A 13,944-nucleotide genomic window follows, 5' to 3' on the forward strand; every position below is an offset into this window, starting at 1 on the left:
GCTTGCAGAGAACAGAAGCAGTGTGTTCTTATAACAAAGAATTGTGTCTGCAGGCTCATGAAATTGCAAACTGTTGCTAAATAAATGTCTGAAGATGTCATACTTGTCACAATTGTCAATCACCGAACCCAATTCAAAGCAAATACATTATGGGCGGTATTGAATGTGTCACCACTGATTGTAAGATGCTTACTTTGTATATATGTAACTGTTGTACGATTCTCACTCTCTTGCCTCCCCCGGGGTCTGGAAATACCCGTCACGGGCCGTGGGACCCAGTTGGCCAACTGTGACTATTTGCTTTACAATAAACCCTAGCTTTTGGGAAAACAACCTCGTGTCTGTCGTATCAGTTCGTGTGTGGTGATTGTGCCTTGTTTCCATACGCGATGGTCCCCTAGGGGCCCCTTCAGGACGGGAGGAACATGTCTCTTACTATTGCCTTCCATGCCTCAAATTTGGTATTGGTGTCTCTCTCTCCCTTGGCAGTCCCCAGGCCCCATGCTTCTGTCTCTGCAGCTGTCCATCGTTCCATTTCCCTCTCCCATCTCGCATATTGTGGGCCTCTTTTTGATTTTCATGATATTGCTATTTCTCTTTTTGCCAGTATACATGCTATGTCCATTACTCTCACTATATGCTTGATCTTGCTTAGTCTGGGGTAAGGCCTAGGAGGCATTCTTTCGGGGTCCAGGCATACCTTTTGATTCTGCCTTTGTTGCATGTCTGTTCTTTGTTTGTCCAGAGGGTACTCGTTTTCTCACATCCCCAGAACATGTGTATTGGGTCTCCTTCGTCACAGGTGCACCATGGGCATTGCGCTTCTGTTTGCCTCCTGAAGTTTGCTACTTTTTTGGGGGTCATGTATGTTCTATACAGGACATTTGTTTGTATTAGTCTGAATCTGCCGTTCCTGGACACTTCCTTCGGGTGTTTCAGTGCTCTTTCCCACTCATTGTCAGTGATGCTTTCGCCAGTGTCCATTTCCCATTTTATTTTTAGTGTGGTGCTCCGGGGGTTGGGCCTGTCATTTATTTGAGCACAGAGCCTTGACACTGGCCTCCACCCGTCACTCAAATTGTATATTTCCATCACTAGCGGGTTTGTTGTTGGCTCTGCTGGCCATTCTCCCCACTTCCCTTTGGTCTTATGTTTGAGCTTCTGGTACCATAAGAGTTGTCCCGTTGGGAGCGCCTCTTGCCTCCCCCGGGGTCTGGAAATACCCGTTGCAGGCCGTGGGACCCAGTTGGCCAACTGTGACTATTTGCTTTAGAATAAACACTAGCTTTTGGGAAAACAACCTCGTGTCTGTCGTATCAGTTCGTGTGTGGTGATTGTGCCTTGTTTCCATACGCGATGGTCCCCTAGGGGCCCCTTCAGGATGGGAGGAACATGTCTCTTACTATTGCCTTCCATGCCTCAAATTTGGTATTGGTGTCTCTCTCTCCCCTGGCAGTCCCCAGGCCCCATGCTTCTGTCTCTGCAGCTGTCCATCGTTCCATTTCCCTTTCCCATCTCGCATATTGTGGGCCTCTTTTTGATTTTCATGATATTGCTATCTCTCTTTTTGCCAGTATACATGCTATGTCCATTACTCTCACTATATGCTTGATCTTGCTTAGTCTGCGGTACGTGCCTAGGAGGCATTCTTTCGGGGTCCAGGCATACCTTTTGATTCTGCCTTTGTTGCATGTCTGTTCTATGTTTGTCCAGAGGGTACTCGTTTTCTCACATCCCCAGAACATGTGTATTGGGTCTGCTTCGTCACAGGTGCACCATGGGCATTGCGCTTCTGTTTGCCTCCTGAAGTTTGCTACTTTTTTGGGGGTCATGTATGTTCTATACAGGACATTTGTTTGTATTAGTCTGAATCTGCCGTTCCTGGACACTTCCTTCGGGTGTTTCAGTGCTCTTTCCCACTCATTGTCAGTGATGCTTTCGCCAGTGTCCATTTCCCATTTTATTTTTAGTGTGGTGCTGCGGGGGTTGGGCCTGTCATTTATTTGAGCACAGAGCCTTGACACTGGTCTCCACCCGTCACTCAAATTGTACATTTCCGTCACTAGCGGGTTTGTTGTTGGCTCTGCTGGCCATTCTCCCCACTTCCCTTTGGCCTTATGTTTGAGCTTCTGGTACCATAAGAGTTGTCCCGTTGGGAGCGCCTCTTTCTCATCCAGCAATTCCAATTCCCTAAATTCCCCCTCCTCTTACATGTCCCCCCAGGTGTATATGCACATTCTTTCCCACTGTCTAATGGTGTTGAAGTCGGTTAATGTTGTTCTCATCTCTGCCATAATTGGTATTTCAGGGGAGTAAGGGTTCTCCAGATGCGTGATGGTTTTAACTCTTCTCCATATTTGTCTGCCCAGTTTAGCTAGAGCAGGTGCACTGCAAGTGTGGTCTTGTGATATCCACAGTATTTTATTCAGGTGAGCCGGTTTAATTAGGTCCTGCAGGAGACCCGTTTCGTTAGTGACGTCATACGACAGCCATCTGCTGACATGGCTCAGCTGGGCCGCCAGATCCAGATAGTGTCTTTCGAAGTCTGGGAGCTGTATGCCCCCTGCCCCATGTGGTAGGGTCAGTGTGGACAGTGCCAGTGCCTTCCCCCCATATAAAGTCTCTGATCTGGGCGTCTAATTTACGGAAAAAAGGTGGTCTGATATAGTGGCAGATGTTCTGAAAGAAGTATAGGAATCTTGGCAGGATGATCATTTTAACTATTGATGCCCTCCCCATCATTGAAAGCGGAAGTTTAGACCAGAATTTCATTGAGTTGCGGAGTCCCTGTGTTACCGCCATTGTGTTATACTCATGCATGAGTTCTGTTGTGTGTCTAATCTTGACCCCCAGATACTTGAATGTATCTAGCTGCCACTGTATCCCCACCTCCGGTAAGTTCTCTATTATTGTCTCCCTTAAGCCCGTTAGTGGGAACATGCAAGATTTTTGTCTACTGAAGTGTATTCATGAATAGCTTGCAAAGTTGTCCAGTACTTCTAGGATCGTTGGGACATTGTTTTGGGGGTCCCTCAGATAGAATCAGGACATCATCTGCATATAGCGATATGATATGGTACCTCCCACCTATCCATATTCCCGCGTCCCAGAACTGTTTCCTTATGTAAATTGTGATTGGTTCAAGCCCCAGAATGTAGAGCATGGGCGATAAGGGACAGCCCTGTCTGGTTCCTCTCTGTTTGTTCCAAGCTCTTAAGACCATTTTGCCAGTTTTTACCCTTGCCGTGGGGTCTTTATACAGTGTCTTAACCAAAATTCACGCAACACCTCTATCAGCCACTCCCAGTAGATGGAATCAAATGCCTTAATGGCATCTAGTGACATCACCGCTAGGTGATCCTGGTCCCCCTCTGTTTGTGTCATTATATGTTGTAGCCTGCGTAAATTGGCAGTCTTGTTACGGCCAGGCACAAAGACATTTTGGTCCTCGTGTACCAGGCTTCCTATCACTTTGGACAGTCTCTTAGCCAGTATGGTGGTCAGTTTTTTGCTATCCTAATTTAGCATGGCCAGGGGGTGATATGAGTCACATTCGTCTGTTGGTTTGTGTGGTTTGGGTATTGGGACTATTAGTGTTTCTCTCATGCTTTTGGGTAGGGTTCCTATCTCATAGGCCTCTTGGTACATCAATGAAGCACCGGGGTCAGCATTGTTTCGTATGCTTTATAGAACTCTGGGGGAAGCCCGTCTGTTCCAGGGGTCTTACATGTAGCCAGGGATCTGATGGCTTCTTTGATGTCTTCTGGTGTAATTGCTTCTTCTAGTGTCTCCTGTTGTTGCTCGTTCAGCTTGGGGAGTTCGATTTCCTCTAAGGTATTGTGTATGTCTGACAGCGGTACTTGGGTGTTGTGTGCATATAGTGTGGAGTAGAAGTCAGCAAAAGTGTTGTTTATTGAGCTCTGTGTTCTTTTTGTTTCCCGCGCATCATCTTTCAGCATGGTCATTGGGTGTTTCGGGTGCTCTCGTCTACATAGCCATGCCAACTGCCTGCCTGGTTTGTCACCGTTTATATGTGTCCTAGTGGTGCGCGTTATGTAGTCAAATTTGGCCAGCAGCCCCACGCCTGCTGACAGCTTGTCCTTTCCTCTAGTAGGCTTTCCTCCTCTACCCTGAGTTGGTTGTCTCCTTTTGCTTTATTTCCTCCTCCCGCTCCTCTAGTTCCTTCTTCAGCATTTTCCTGATTCCCCCTGCCCCTGCTATGATCTCTCCCCTCATGACCAACTTCAGAGTCTCCCACACTGTACCCCAGCGGTCTACACTGCCGCTATTAGTTGTGACATATTCCACAAGATTTTCCCCTAGCTCATCCCTAAAAGCTGGGTCCGTTAGTGCCTCTGTAGGCATTCGCCATAGTGGAATGGGAGGCCGGGGGCCATTCATTGTCCAGTGCATTAGCAAGGGCGAATGATCAGAGATTGTTCTGCCCATGTATTGTATTGACTCCATCTGGGGTAGGTGTGCCCTGTCGATGAACATATAATCGATTCTTGTGTAAAGGCCGTGTGGTGAAGAGTAGTACGAATAGACCCTATCCGTGGGGTGGTGTTCTCTCCAAGCATCTGCAAGGTCTAGTTGTCCCAGTGCGTTGTTCAGTGCAGTTGGGGTCTTCTCTGCCCGGTTCTGTGGGGGCTCGGATCTGTCTAAGTCCAGGTCCTTCACGCAGTTGAGGTCACCACCCCCTATGTAGAGGCCCTCCTTGTGCCCAGTCAATTTGGGCTGGAGTTTACCGACGTATGCTGATATACCTTGGTTAGGGAAATACGTATTCACTATGCAGATCTCAACCTGCTCAATTGCTCCCCATATTATCAAGTACCTCCCTTCTGTATCTGCCTCAGCCCCCATTAGCTGGAAGGGCACCCCAGGGCTGATCCAAGTGTACATACCCCTCGCATACTTAGAGTATGGGGTCCCTTTCCCTGTTCTCCCCAAATATTCTTGTAGCTTAGACTCAGTGTCTGCTGTGAGATGGGTTTCTTGGAGAAGTGCAATGTGCACCTTTTTCCTGCGCAGATAGGACCTGATCCTGTTCCTGCGCAAGCAGGACCCCAGCCCGCGTGCATTCCATGTTAGTATTTTAAGTTGCGCTGTCATTTTTGGACTTGCGGTGCTTCCAGGTCCCCCCTCCCTCTCCACTCCTCCGGTTTCATGCATTTAACTCCAGATCACCCCTTCCCTCTCGCCCCCTAACCTAATTTCTTGTGTTCTCGTCTTGTTGTCCACCATTTTCCCTTTCTGTGCAGCATGAAGACTCTGGTATGAAAAAAAAAACAACTGCAACAACAAATGCAGTCCGAACAGTTGCACCCAGCAACTTCACAACCGGTGTTGTGCTCGGGTGTCTCCGCACTGTCTGGCCTTTTCCAGGGCATCCAGCGCGGATGTGATTGTGCCGGCAACAGGCCAGCTCTGGTCATTCCGAGGGTTGGGTGTTAACACACAGGTTAGGTGGCCGAGCTCTACCCCAGCCATTTAGGCAATGTACTCACGGTCATTCTCTTTTGTGTTCTGTTCTGTTAGTAGTAGCTCCTTCAGATCTTGCTTCTCCTCAGATTCTCGCTTTCCTGCAGCAGTGTGCTTCAAGGGTCTTTCTCCTTCCTATCAGCCAGGTTGTTGTGCTCCAGCCACATGTTGACTGCCGCAGGGGTTTCTAAGAATATTGTTCTCCCCTTGTGGATCACCTTCAGTCTGGAGGGGTAGAGTAGCATGTGTTTTAGATTCAATTGTCTGAGGCGTGCTTTTATCGGGACATACAAGTTTCTGGCTCTCTGCACAGCTTGAGTACAGTCCGGGTATATAGTTATTTTGGATTCACCCCGCTCTATTATCCCGCCTTCTCTCGAGTACCTTAGTATAAGCTCCCAATCCTGGAAATTTAGGATCTTTGCACTGGGCAGATCTGTGGGCTCTCTCCACCGCAAAGCCTTGTGAGAGCTTGCCCGCTCCAATTTCCTGTTGCAGTAGGAATTCCACGTATTTGGTCGGATTCAGGCCTTCTATTCCTTCTGGGATTCTGAGCAGTCTGATATTGCTGTGCCTGGCCCGTCCTTCTGCCTCCTCAGCCCTTGCCTCTAGCATTGCGACTTTCCTCTCCAGTTCGGTTACCTTGGATTTTAGTTCTGTTTTGGCCTCAGTTGTCTCTTGTAATCCAGCTTCAGTCACAGTCACCCTTTCTGCCAGATTCCTCACATCTTGCCTCATTAGCTGCATATCTGTCTTTACTTCATCGATTTTCTTGTGTATGAAGGACTTTAAGGGGGCTATGGCTTCCAGCACTTGCCCATCTCGATTATCCGCTTCAGCGGGTGTTTGAGTTTCTGGTATAGGCATTTCTCCTTGCAACTTGGGTTTTTGTTTGGGTGTTGCCAATGAGTCCATTATTGATGCCTTTGCCTTGTCTTTGGTGGAAGGCATGACTTGCTGGTGCTCTGGGCACAGGTTTTGTGGTGATGTGGTTAGTTAGGGGGATCAGAGGGGAGTGCTGTATCCTGATGATGAAGGATTATGGGGGTGCAAATCTGGTCACTGCTATGCACCCTTCTTGGGCGGGGGAGGCTATGTGGCCTCTTTGCCTTGCGTTTGTCTGCTGCTCTTGTAACCTCTTGCGCTTGGACGTAGCCGAAAACTCTGCCCTGTCACTCCTGTGCCCCCGTTTTTTTGTCAATCCTGGGGGCTTCTTGATCGCATCGCTTTGTGTTATGTCCAGCGCGGGCTCTTTCCTGATTCAATGTCCGTTCCGCAACCTTCAGAGTCTGTTGTTCCGTTCCCGACTCATGCCTCTTCTTTCCTCCATAGCTGCAGCCGTGGACCGTCCGTGTGTCTTCCGGGTCGGGCCTCTTCTTGGCTGTCTTCTCTGCTCCCCAGCACTGGCAACCTTCTTCCTTGGCGAGTGTCTGTCCTACGATGTGTCGTACCTGAGGGACGGGGCGCCATTGTCGGATGGCTTCTCCTCACCGCGCTGCTCTGTCTGCTGCTCCAGCAGTTTTTCTCCACTGTTGCGGGTCTGGATTCACTCTGCCTCTGTGGGTCTGGCCGCTTCGCTGTCTGCTGCACTTTTCAGGCGGTGGCGGTCGTGTCCTGCCCTTCTCCCTCTTCGGGGTGCGTGATCTCCGCCTTCTTCCCGTTCTCCCCCGGAGTAGCTCCTGGTTCTCAGTGTGGCTCCAGTGCTTTCTCTCTTTCTCACTAGGTATCGCCCCGTCATCTGGCCAAGGGTCCGCTTCAATTTACTGTAGTTTGCTGCGTTGTTCGCCCGCCGTTTTTTCACCCGCCGGGGAGGATCTTCTCAGGGGAATTTAACTTGGTTCCCCGCTCTGATTTTCTCTGGACTTCTCACAAGTTGTGCAGTAGAGGTTCCGCCAGCGTTTTATTCGATTTATGGCCAATTTTGTGCACTTCTGCCGTGCATTAAGGATCTGTTTTCTAAAATCTCGGCTGGAGCTCCGGACCAAAGCCTCCTCACACCATGCGTGTCAAGCCACGCCCCTTAGTACGTGTCCTTAGTGACCCTGCTAAGTTTAATCGAGTTTAAATAAGAAAGATTAACTGAAAACACATCTATCTTGTATACCACATAAAAAACACTGTGTAAGTGAATGTAAAATATTCCTTGGTTCCGGCGTTGTTAGACGAAGCAGCACCACACATGGAGGTGCGGCTCTCGCCTTATGTCCTGCAGGTTCCTGTTGCCAGGTCAAGCTGGATGCCGGGTCCTTGCTGAAATGTAGGTGTGACCGTATGTAAAGCTTCCTATCGATAGGCGGGTGCATATAAAGCACTGTTACTTCTATATATCTAGCATCAACATTGTTATGTGCATTGTTTACTGTCATCATCCATGAGGTTTTGTGTGTTAGATGTTATACATAAGCTAGTGCCTATAAACTTGTGCTCACTATGGCAAAACGGCGATAACAACCATATTGTACGTTAAACTCCATGTATATACTTCAGTCGTCAAATATTCACAGTGATCAGGCTGCTGTAAATATAAACCTATAATAAAAAAAGTTAATAAAAACGTATATAAATAATACACATCTGCATAGTAGCCTAAGGTAGCCGCATAATTCTACCACTGTGATGTTCATCACAAATGAAAGGTTTTAGTAATGGGACTGTCCTTCAATATTTTGTCATGCAAACCTGTTAATAATGGTAATGCGTACCAGTCCATATGTGAAAATTGTAATTATTCTTATGAGATACCGTATTAGTCAATTATAGGCAATCGATCATAGTTATGTCTATAGGGTTATTGTGATCCACTGTGCCATTATATCAATCAGGTGTATGACTGAGGGGTTATTACAATCCACTGCAACATTATGATTCATGTTATCAATCACGTGTTTGTGTATAAGCTGACTACTCTGTTCAATATCCTCTCTCGCATCATTCAACATCTTTGTTGATAATAGTCTTGTTATTATTTGCGTGATCATATCTGAAGCATCATGAGAAGTCAATATGGTAACTGACACAGGACATATCCTAATATTTGCTTAACAGGGTTAACTAATATCTGTCTCCATAATGTTGCAGTAATATTAGGGTTCACAGGTAGCAAATGTAATTTATTTCTTCATTTATCCCCCCTGGTGTAAGGGAATCCAGTCGATCTATCCAGTACGTTTCTTGTTGATCCAAAGGTCTGCTCAGGTCTTCATGTGCATTGTGTTGTTTCACCACCTCCACTACTTGGAATCGTATCTGGCTGATGTTGTGTTTTTTGTCATTCCAATGTCTTGCAACCGCTAGGTTTATGTTGTTGGTGCGAATACATAATATATTCTCATTCCAATGAAGCTTTCCTTGTTGTTTGGACTGGCCTACATAGTAGATCCCGCACAGACACTTTATAGCATGAATTATGTTCGGTGTGTCACATGTTGCTTATCTGTTAATTTTTTATCGTTTCCCCTGTTCGTGGGTGGTTAATCGTGTCTCCTTTGTTATGAAACCACAATTGCCACAATGTAGACAAGAAAAGGTTCCTTTCCTGGATGTTATCGATGATTTGGTTGGTGATCTGGTTTTGACAAGTCTGTCTCTGAAATGTGCACTTCTCTTATAAGCAAATATAGGGATGTCTTTGAATAAGTGTTCCACTCTTGAGTCACTGGTTAATGTACGCCAATTTCTGTTAATCGCAGATTTGATACGGCTGATTTGGATAGAATAGCAGGACACAACAACGATTGGTGTTGTTGCTTCACTAGATCTTGTTCTGTGTGTAGGTGCTGTAATTCGTTCTTTTGCGGCTAGTATTGCTTCTGTTTTATAGCCACGTGCTACAGACTTATTGGGCAATGTGTGGTGCTGTTTCGCTTAAAAAACGTCGGAACCCATGACTATTTCATACTCACACAGTGTTTTTTATGTGGTATTCAAGATAGATGTGTTTTCAGTTTGGGTATGTTTGACCTTGTGCAAATTGCTCTTGGCAATTTGACATAAAAAAATGTGAGCTTTTGACCAAATTGACCTCCATTTTTAAGGACGCAGGGGACACCCCTGCAATCCCCTTTTGACGTACTTACATAAACATGAGGAGCAGGGGACACCACTGCACCTCATGTTCAGGTAAGTAGGTATTAGCCTATTTCACCTAAAACAAAAGGTCAATTTGGACCGGATGCAAAAAAAAGGTCAATTTGGACGACTCGGAAAAGGTCAATTTGGTCAAAAGGTGAAATGTTTTAGGTCAAATAGGCTAATACTGTGTTTGCAGGTAATTTTTCTTATTTACCCTCGATTAAACTTAGGGTTACTAAGGATGCTTACTAAACAAAACCTGGCACATCAGCACACTGGCTTACGTCGTGTCACCTAGCAACACCCTGAATCGTAGATATCAGGGCTCTCCTAGTGAAACGCTGGCTTCTCTGAGCGGTGTAGCAGAGCATTTGAACTGCATGACAGCAGGTAAGCCCATACGGATAGATGACTAGGACTAAAGTACTAGGTATAATGGTATCCAACTGAAATAACGGACTGAGAACCTCCAATCTTTATTTGATACAGCGTTACTTCACGATTAGCAGATGCTGCACGACAAGGTAGGCAGTATATCTTCTCTGCGTTATAAGGCACTACCGTACATCTATAAAATGAATGACACTAAGAATTATTGCTTCTGGTTGTTTTAGATGTATGCTGCTTTGAGATCCACACCCAAACTTCATGCCACATGGCAACACTTTCAGGTATTAATGTATTTTACAACAGGTACCATTAATGACAGATTAATTATGTATTAATGGTAGAACTATAAGGTTTTAACAATCTGTTGTGCAATTCCTTTTAATTTTCCCTTGGCCCTATGATACTGCAACTTATTGACATACGGTATGTGCTAATGGCTTATTACCAATTTTTATCACAATGGTGCTTGCAGTGCCTTAAGCCCTGAAGCCGGACATAGTCTGAAATGCATCGCCATACAAATGCAATGGCACTGAATTGTTGGGCATACTTCTAGCCTCTGAATTAAATTTTGGAACTTGACAAAATCATAATAATCTCTTGTATGCGGATTCAGACCACAACTTTGAACGCTTGTTGTTATCAAACAATCGATTTGCAACTCCAGAGGAGAGTTTAGCATGATCACACCTGGAATCAGATTGGCTTAGATGTACCATCGCAGCCTAAAAGCATCCACCACCTGGGATAAGGGGCGCATATAGATATCAAGGGGATATAATGAAGATTCCTGAGGAACTCCACAGGGAATGTGACAACTGGGAGAGAGAAGATTGCCCAGCTTCACACTCTGACTTCTATGCTTACAGAAGGAGGCAATCCATGCAAATTCAGGCCCCTTCATCCTCATATATTTTCTAATTAATGAAACAAAATACCATGGTCCTAGAGACTACCAAGAGATCCAGTAACATCAACCCGGCCAACCTTCCTGCATCACCAGATTGGAACAGTTTTTCCTGGATGATTAGAGTAGCAGTGATGGCGCTCCTGCCTGAACGAAAACCTGACTGATTGTCTATGAAAAGATGTTCTCTCTCAAAATAGGCTGAGCCTTGAGCCGTAACCTCCCTTTCTAGAATTTTACTGATGAAAGGAAGATTTGAAATCATTCTAATGTTGGTAGGACTTGCAGAATCAAAATTTGAATTTTTCAAAAGAGAAATACTTTAACCTTCCTTCAATTGGCTTGTAAAAATACTCCTTTGCATTGATATTAATATTTATATAATAACAGAACGATATGTCAATGTAAGGATATTATATTTTATTAGTTTAGTAGTGTACAGGTCCAAGGAAGATGAAGAAACTTTAAGCTCTTAGACCTTCTTTATAATGTCTTGTCTAGTGAGAGGTTCAAAGGAAGCAAGCCCAGCAACTAGCTGAAATAAATCAATATAGGGATGATCATGAACTCTTGCCTATTCTGCAGTTGAATCATGGAGTGGACTTGTTTCATTTGAAAAAAAGAGCTATATTATCACAAAGTTCTTTGGATGGAAAAACCTCATCCAATTCTGCTCGGGACTCTGAGATTTCCAAGTAAACTTTAATATTTCAACAGATAATTACAGGCCTTTTATCAAATGGCATAGAACACCTGCCCTCCCCCTTAATGATGTAACCTCTAAGAAATTGCCAAAGAAGGTCACATAGACACCTGCCTGAAAGACATCCTTCCAGGGCTTAAAGGGTGGCTTGTGCAAGGCTCGAGTTCTATAGATCCAGGACTAATTGATCATTTACACAGAAGCATACAGATTCAGAATTGGTGCAGTGTTGGTGTAGCTAAGCTCATAGGGGGTCAAGCAACCTTGTGCTTACTTAATAGGGGCTTAACTAAGCAAAAGCACAACTGGGCCACAATTGAAAAAGAGGCGTTTGTGGTAGTTTGGGGTATTTGGGTCTCAGTTCATGGTCTAAATAGACCACAGACTTCTTAGGTGGCTTATGGCAATGCAGGGTGAGAATCCTATGTTACTGCATTGGCCCTATCCCTACAGGTATTGGAAATGGACATCATGCATGGGTTGCAGTACACCCGTGTCAATGGCATCAGTAGTGATTTTCGCCTGGAATGTGGAGTACTGTACACATTAAAAATAACATCAAATATAATTAACTTGTTTGTTATAAACACTGTAAATGTAGCCATTTGTTTTACTTATTTCATTCTTTCCCCACTCTTCCCTGCACCACTAGACACCATCTTACACTATTGTTTATCATGTCTCACTACTGCATGCTACAATGAACACTTTGTTTGGTTTGTGAGTGCTTGGATTATTGTATCATCAAAGCTGGAAGTTTAGCTAGTCAGTTGCTATTATTTGTCTTGCTGAACTTTTTGTCTTTTACAGAATATTTGCAGAACTCAGCAGTACAGAAATGCTTCTTATAATTGTAAAAGGAATCAACCTGCCATCACCCTCAGGTACATTTTTTATGTTTACTTTTTTGTGATGTCAATTTCTCAACTTGCTTAGATACACTGATGCCACCTTTTAGTATTAGTTGCCCAATGAATACAAAACATAAATACATTTCTAATGGCTGTACAGCGCTCGCCAATTTGACAAGTCTTGAAAATTCTCTAGGTGTTGTTAGGAACCTTTTTTCCTTACACAATGGGGGGCACTGTATGCCATTTACTAACTCTATGGTATTAATGCTGCCCAAATTAGTGGCCATAGTACACAAAGGAGATGCACAATCCCCATGATCTCATTTCCTTTTTTCATGCACAGAAAATACTAGAACCAGAAACGTCCCTTGTTTCTGGAGGTTTGTTTGCAGTTGGTTTTTCGTGAAAGTTTTGGTTTTCAAGCCGTTGCAGATGTCGGTGTCTTATCCTCACTAGTGCAGAGTCCAGTGCCTGTGTCAAAATCATGCCACCGACAGGTGTGCATCTTGTATGTTTATGCACCCAAAGGCCACCAAAGTCTATTTCACTCCACAAACCTGATAAAGGCAGGGCATGCTTTCCTACCAAGCAGCAGCATTTTACCCTACCCCATTCGCTGGTTTCCATTCTGCATCCAGAGCATACTGAGCTGGTTCCTGTCGCCGATGCATATGATCAGAAAACGTAGAAGAAGAAAAGTAAGAAGCCACATGCCAGGCTTGAAGCCTCCTCTTTCAAGCATAGGTCTTGGTCCTATTGGTGCCATCAGAAGCCTGTTCCAGAGTCAGACTCTACCGAGGGAGCAGACACTGGCAAGAGGTACTTGGTTCTCATGGTCTGTTCCACACAAATGGAGTACGAGACTTTCAGGCTGACCATATTTGACATATTCAGACAGGCCACAGAACACTGAACACCGGAGCCTCTGGCTCTAGCTCTCGTGACTCCAACCACTGTTTTTTTTACTCGACAATGTATTTCTCTCTACACCCCCTATTACCATAGTTTTCCAAACTCTGTGCCAAGGTCTCAACTATAGCAACACTGCATTCTCTGCCTTTAGATCTGGCACTTTATTTGTCAATTCCAAGACTAGGTCAGCAGTCTAGTAGCATGCCTTGAACTTCAGTGCCTGTGGTGCCGTTGGCTCCACTCTCAGCTGCACTGATATGGAAACCTAGTCCATACACAGTGATGCCATAACAGCTCCTCATCATATCTTCCCAGTACCTGAGCCAGTAACCGCCAGGGTTATTCCTAGCTGTAGAAGGGTTCCTTGACTAGGTTCAAAAACGTATTTGACTGTGGCATGGCCTAAAAGGACTGCAGATAGGAGGGAATGTCTTTGAGCTCTGATGGGCTGTGACCTCAATAGGGCCTACAGCTACATATTTAGTGCTGCTCCTCCTTTGCCCAGAAGCGTAGGATGCCTGAACCTACAGTGCATCATGTGGTCTTGCTGAGTGGGAGTTGGACGCCTTCTCTGCTGTAATCTTTGTCACAATAGCAGAGCCTTGAGTCATACACTTTCAGCG

At 45.2% G+C, this 13,944-nt stretch overlaps 1 protein-coding gene across 1 annotated transcript in view; it reads left to right on the top strand.

The window, feature by feature from the left end:
* The window catches only part of CC2D1B (coiled-coil and C2 domain containing 1B), a 2,515,186-nt gene that overhangs the window by 1,883,541 nt on the left and 617,701 nt on the right, over window positions 1-13,944 (top strand). The window contains exon 19 of the mRNA XM_069642198.1: window positions 12,366-12,439. Coding sequence (XP_069498299.1) covers window positions 12,366-12,439 — 74 coding nt within the window. The remainder of the gene's footprint in view (window positions 1-12,365; window positions 12,440-13,944) is intronic.

Source organism: Ambystoma mexicanum, chromosome 1q (assembly GCF_040938575.1).
Source record: "Ambystoma mexicanum isolate Mex_15411 chromosome 1q, UKY_AmexF1_1, whole genome shotgun sequence".
In the NCBI taxonomy this organism is placed as follows: Eukaryota; Metazoa; Chordata; class Amphibia; order Caudata; family Ambystomatidae; genus Ambystoma; species Ambystoma mexicanum.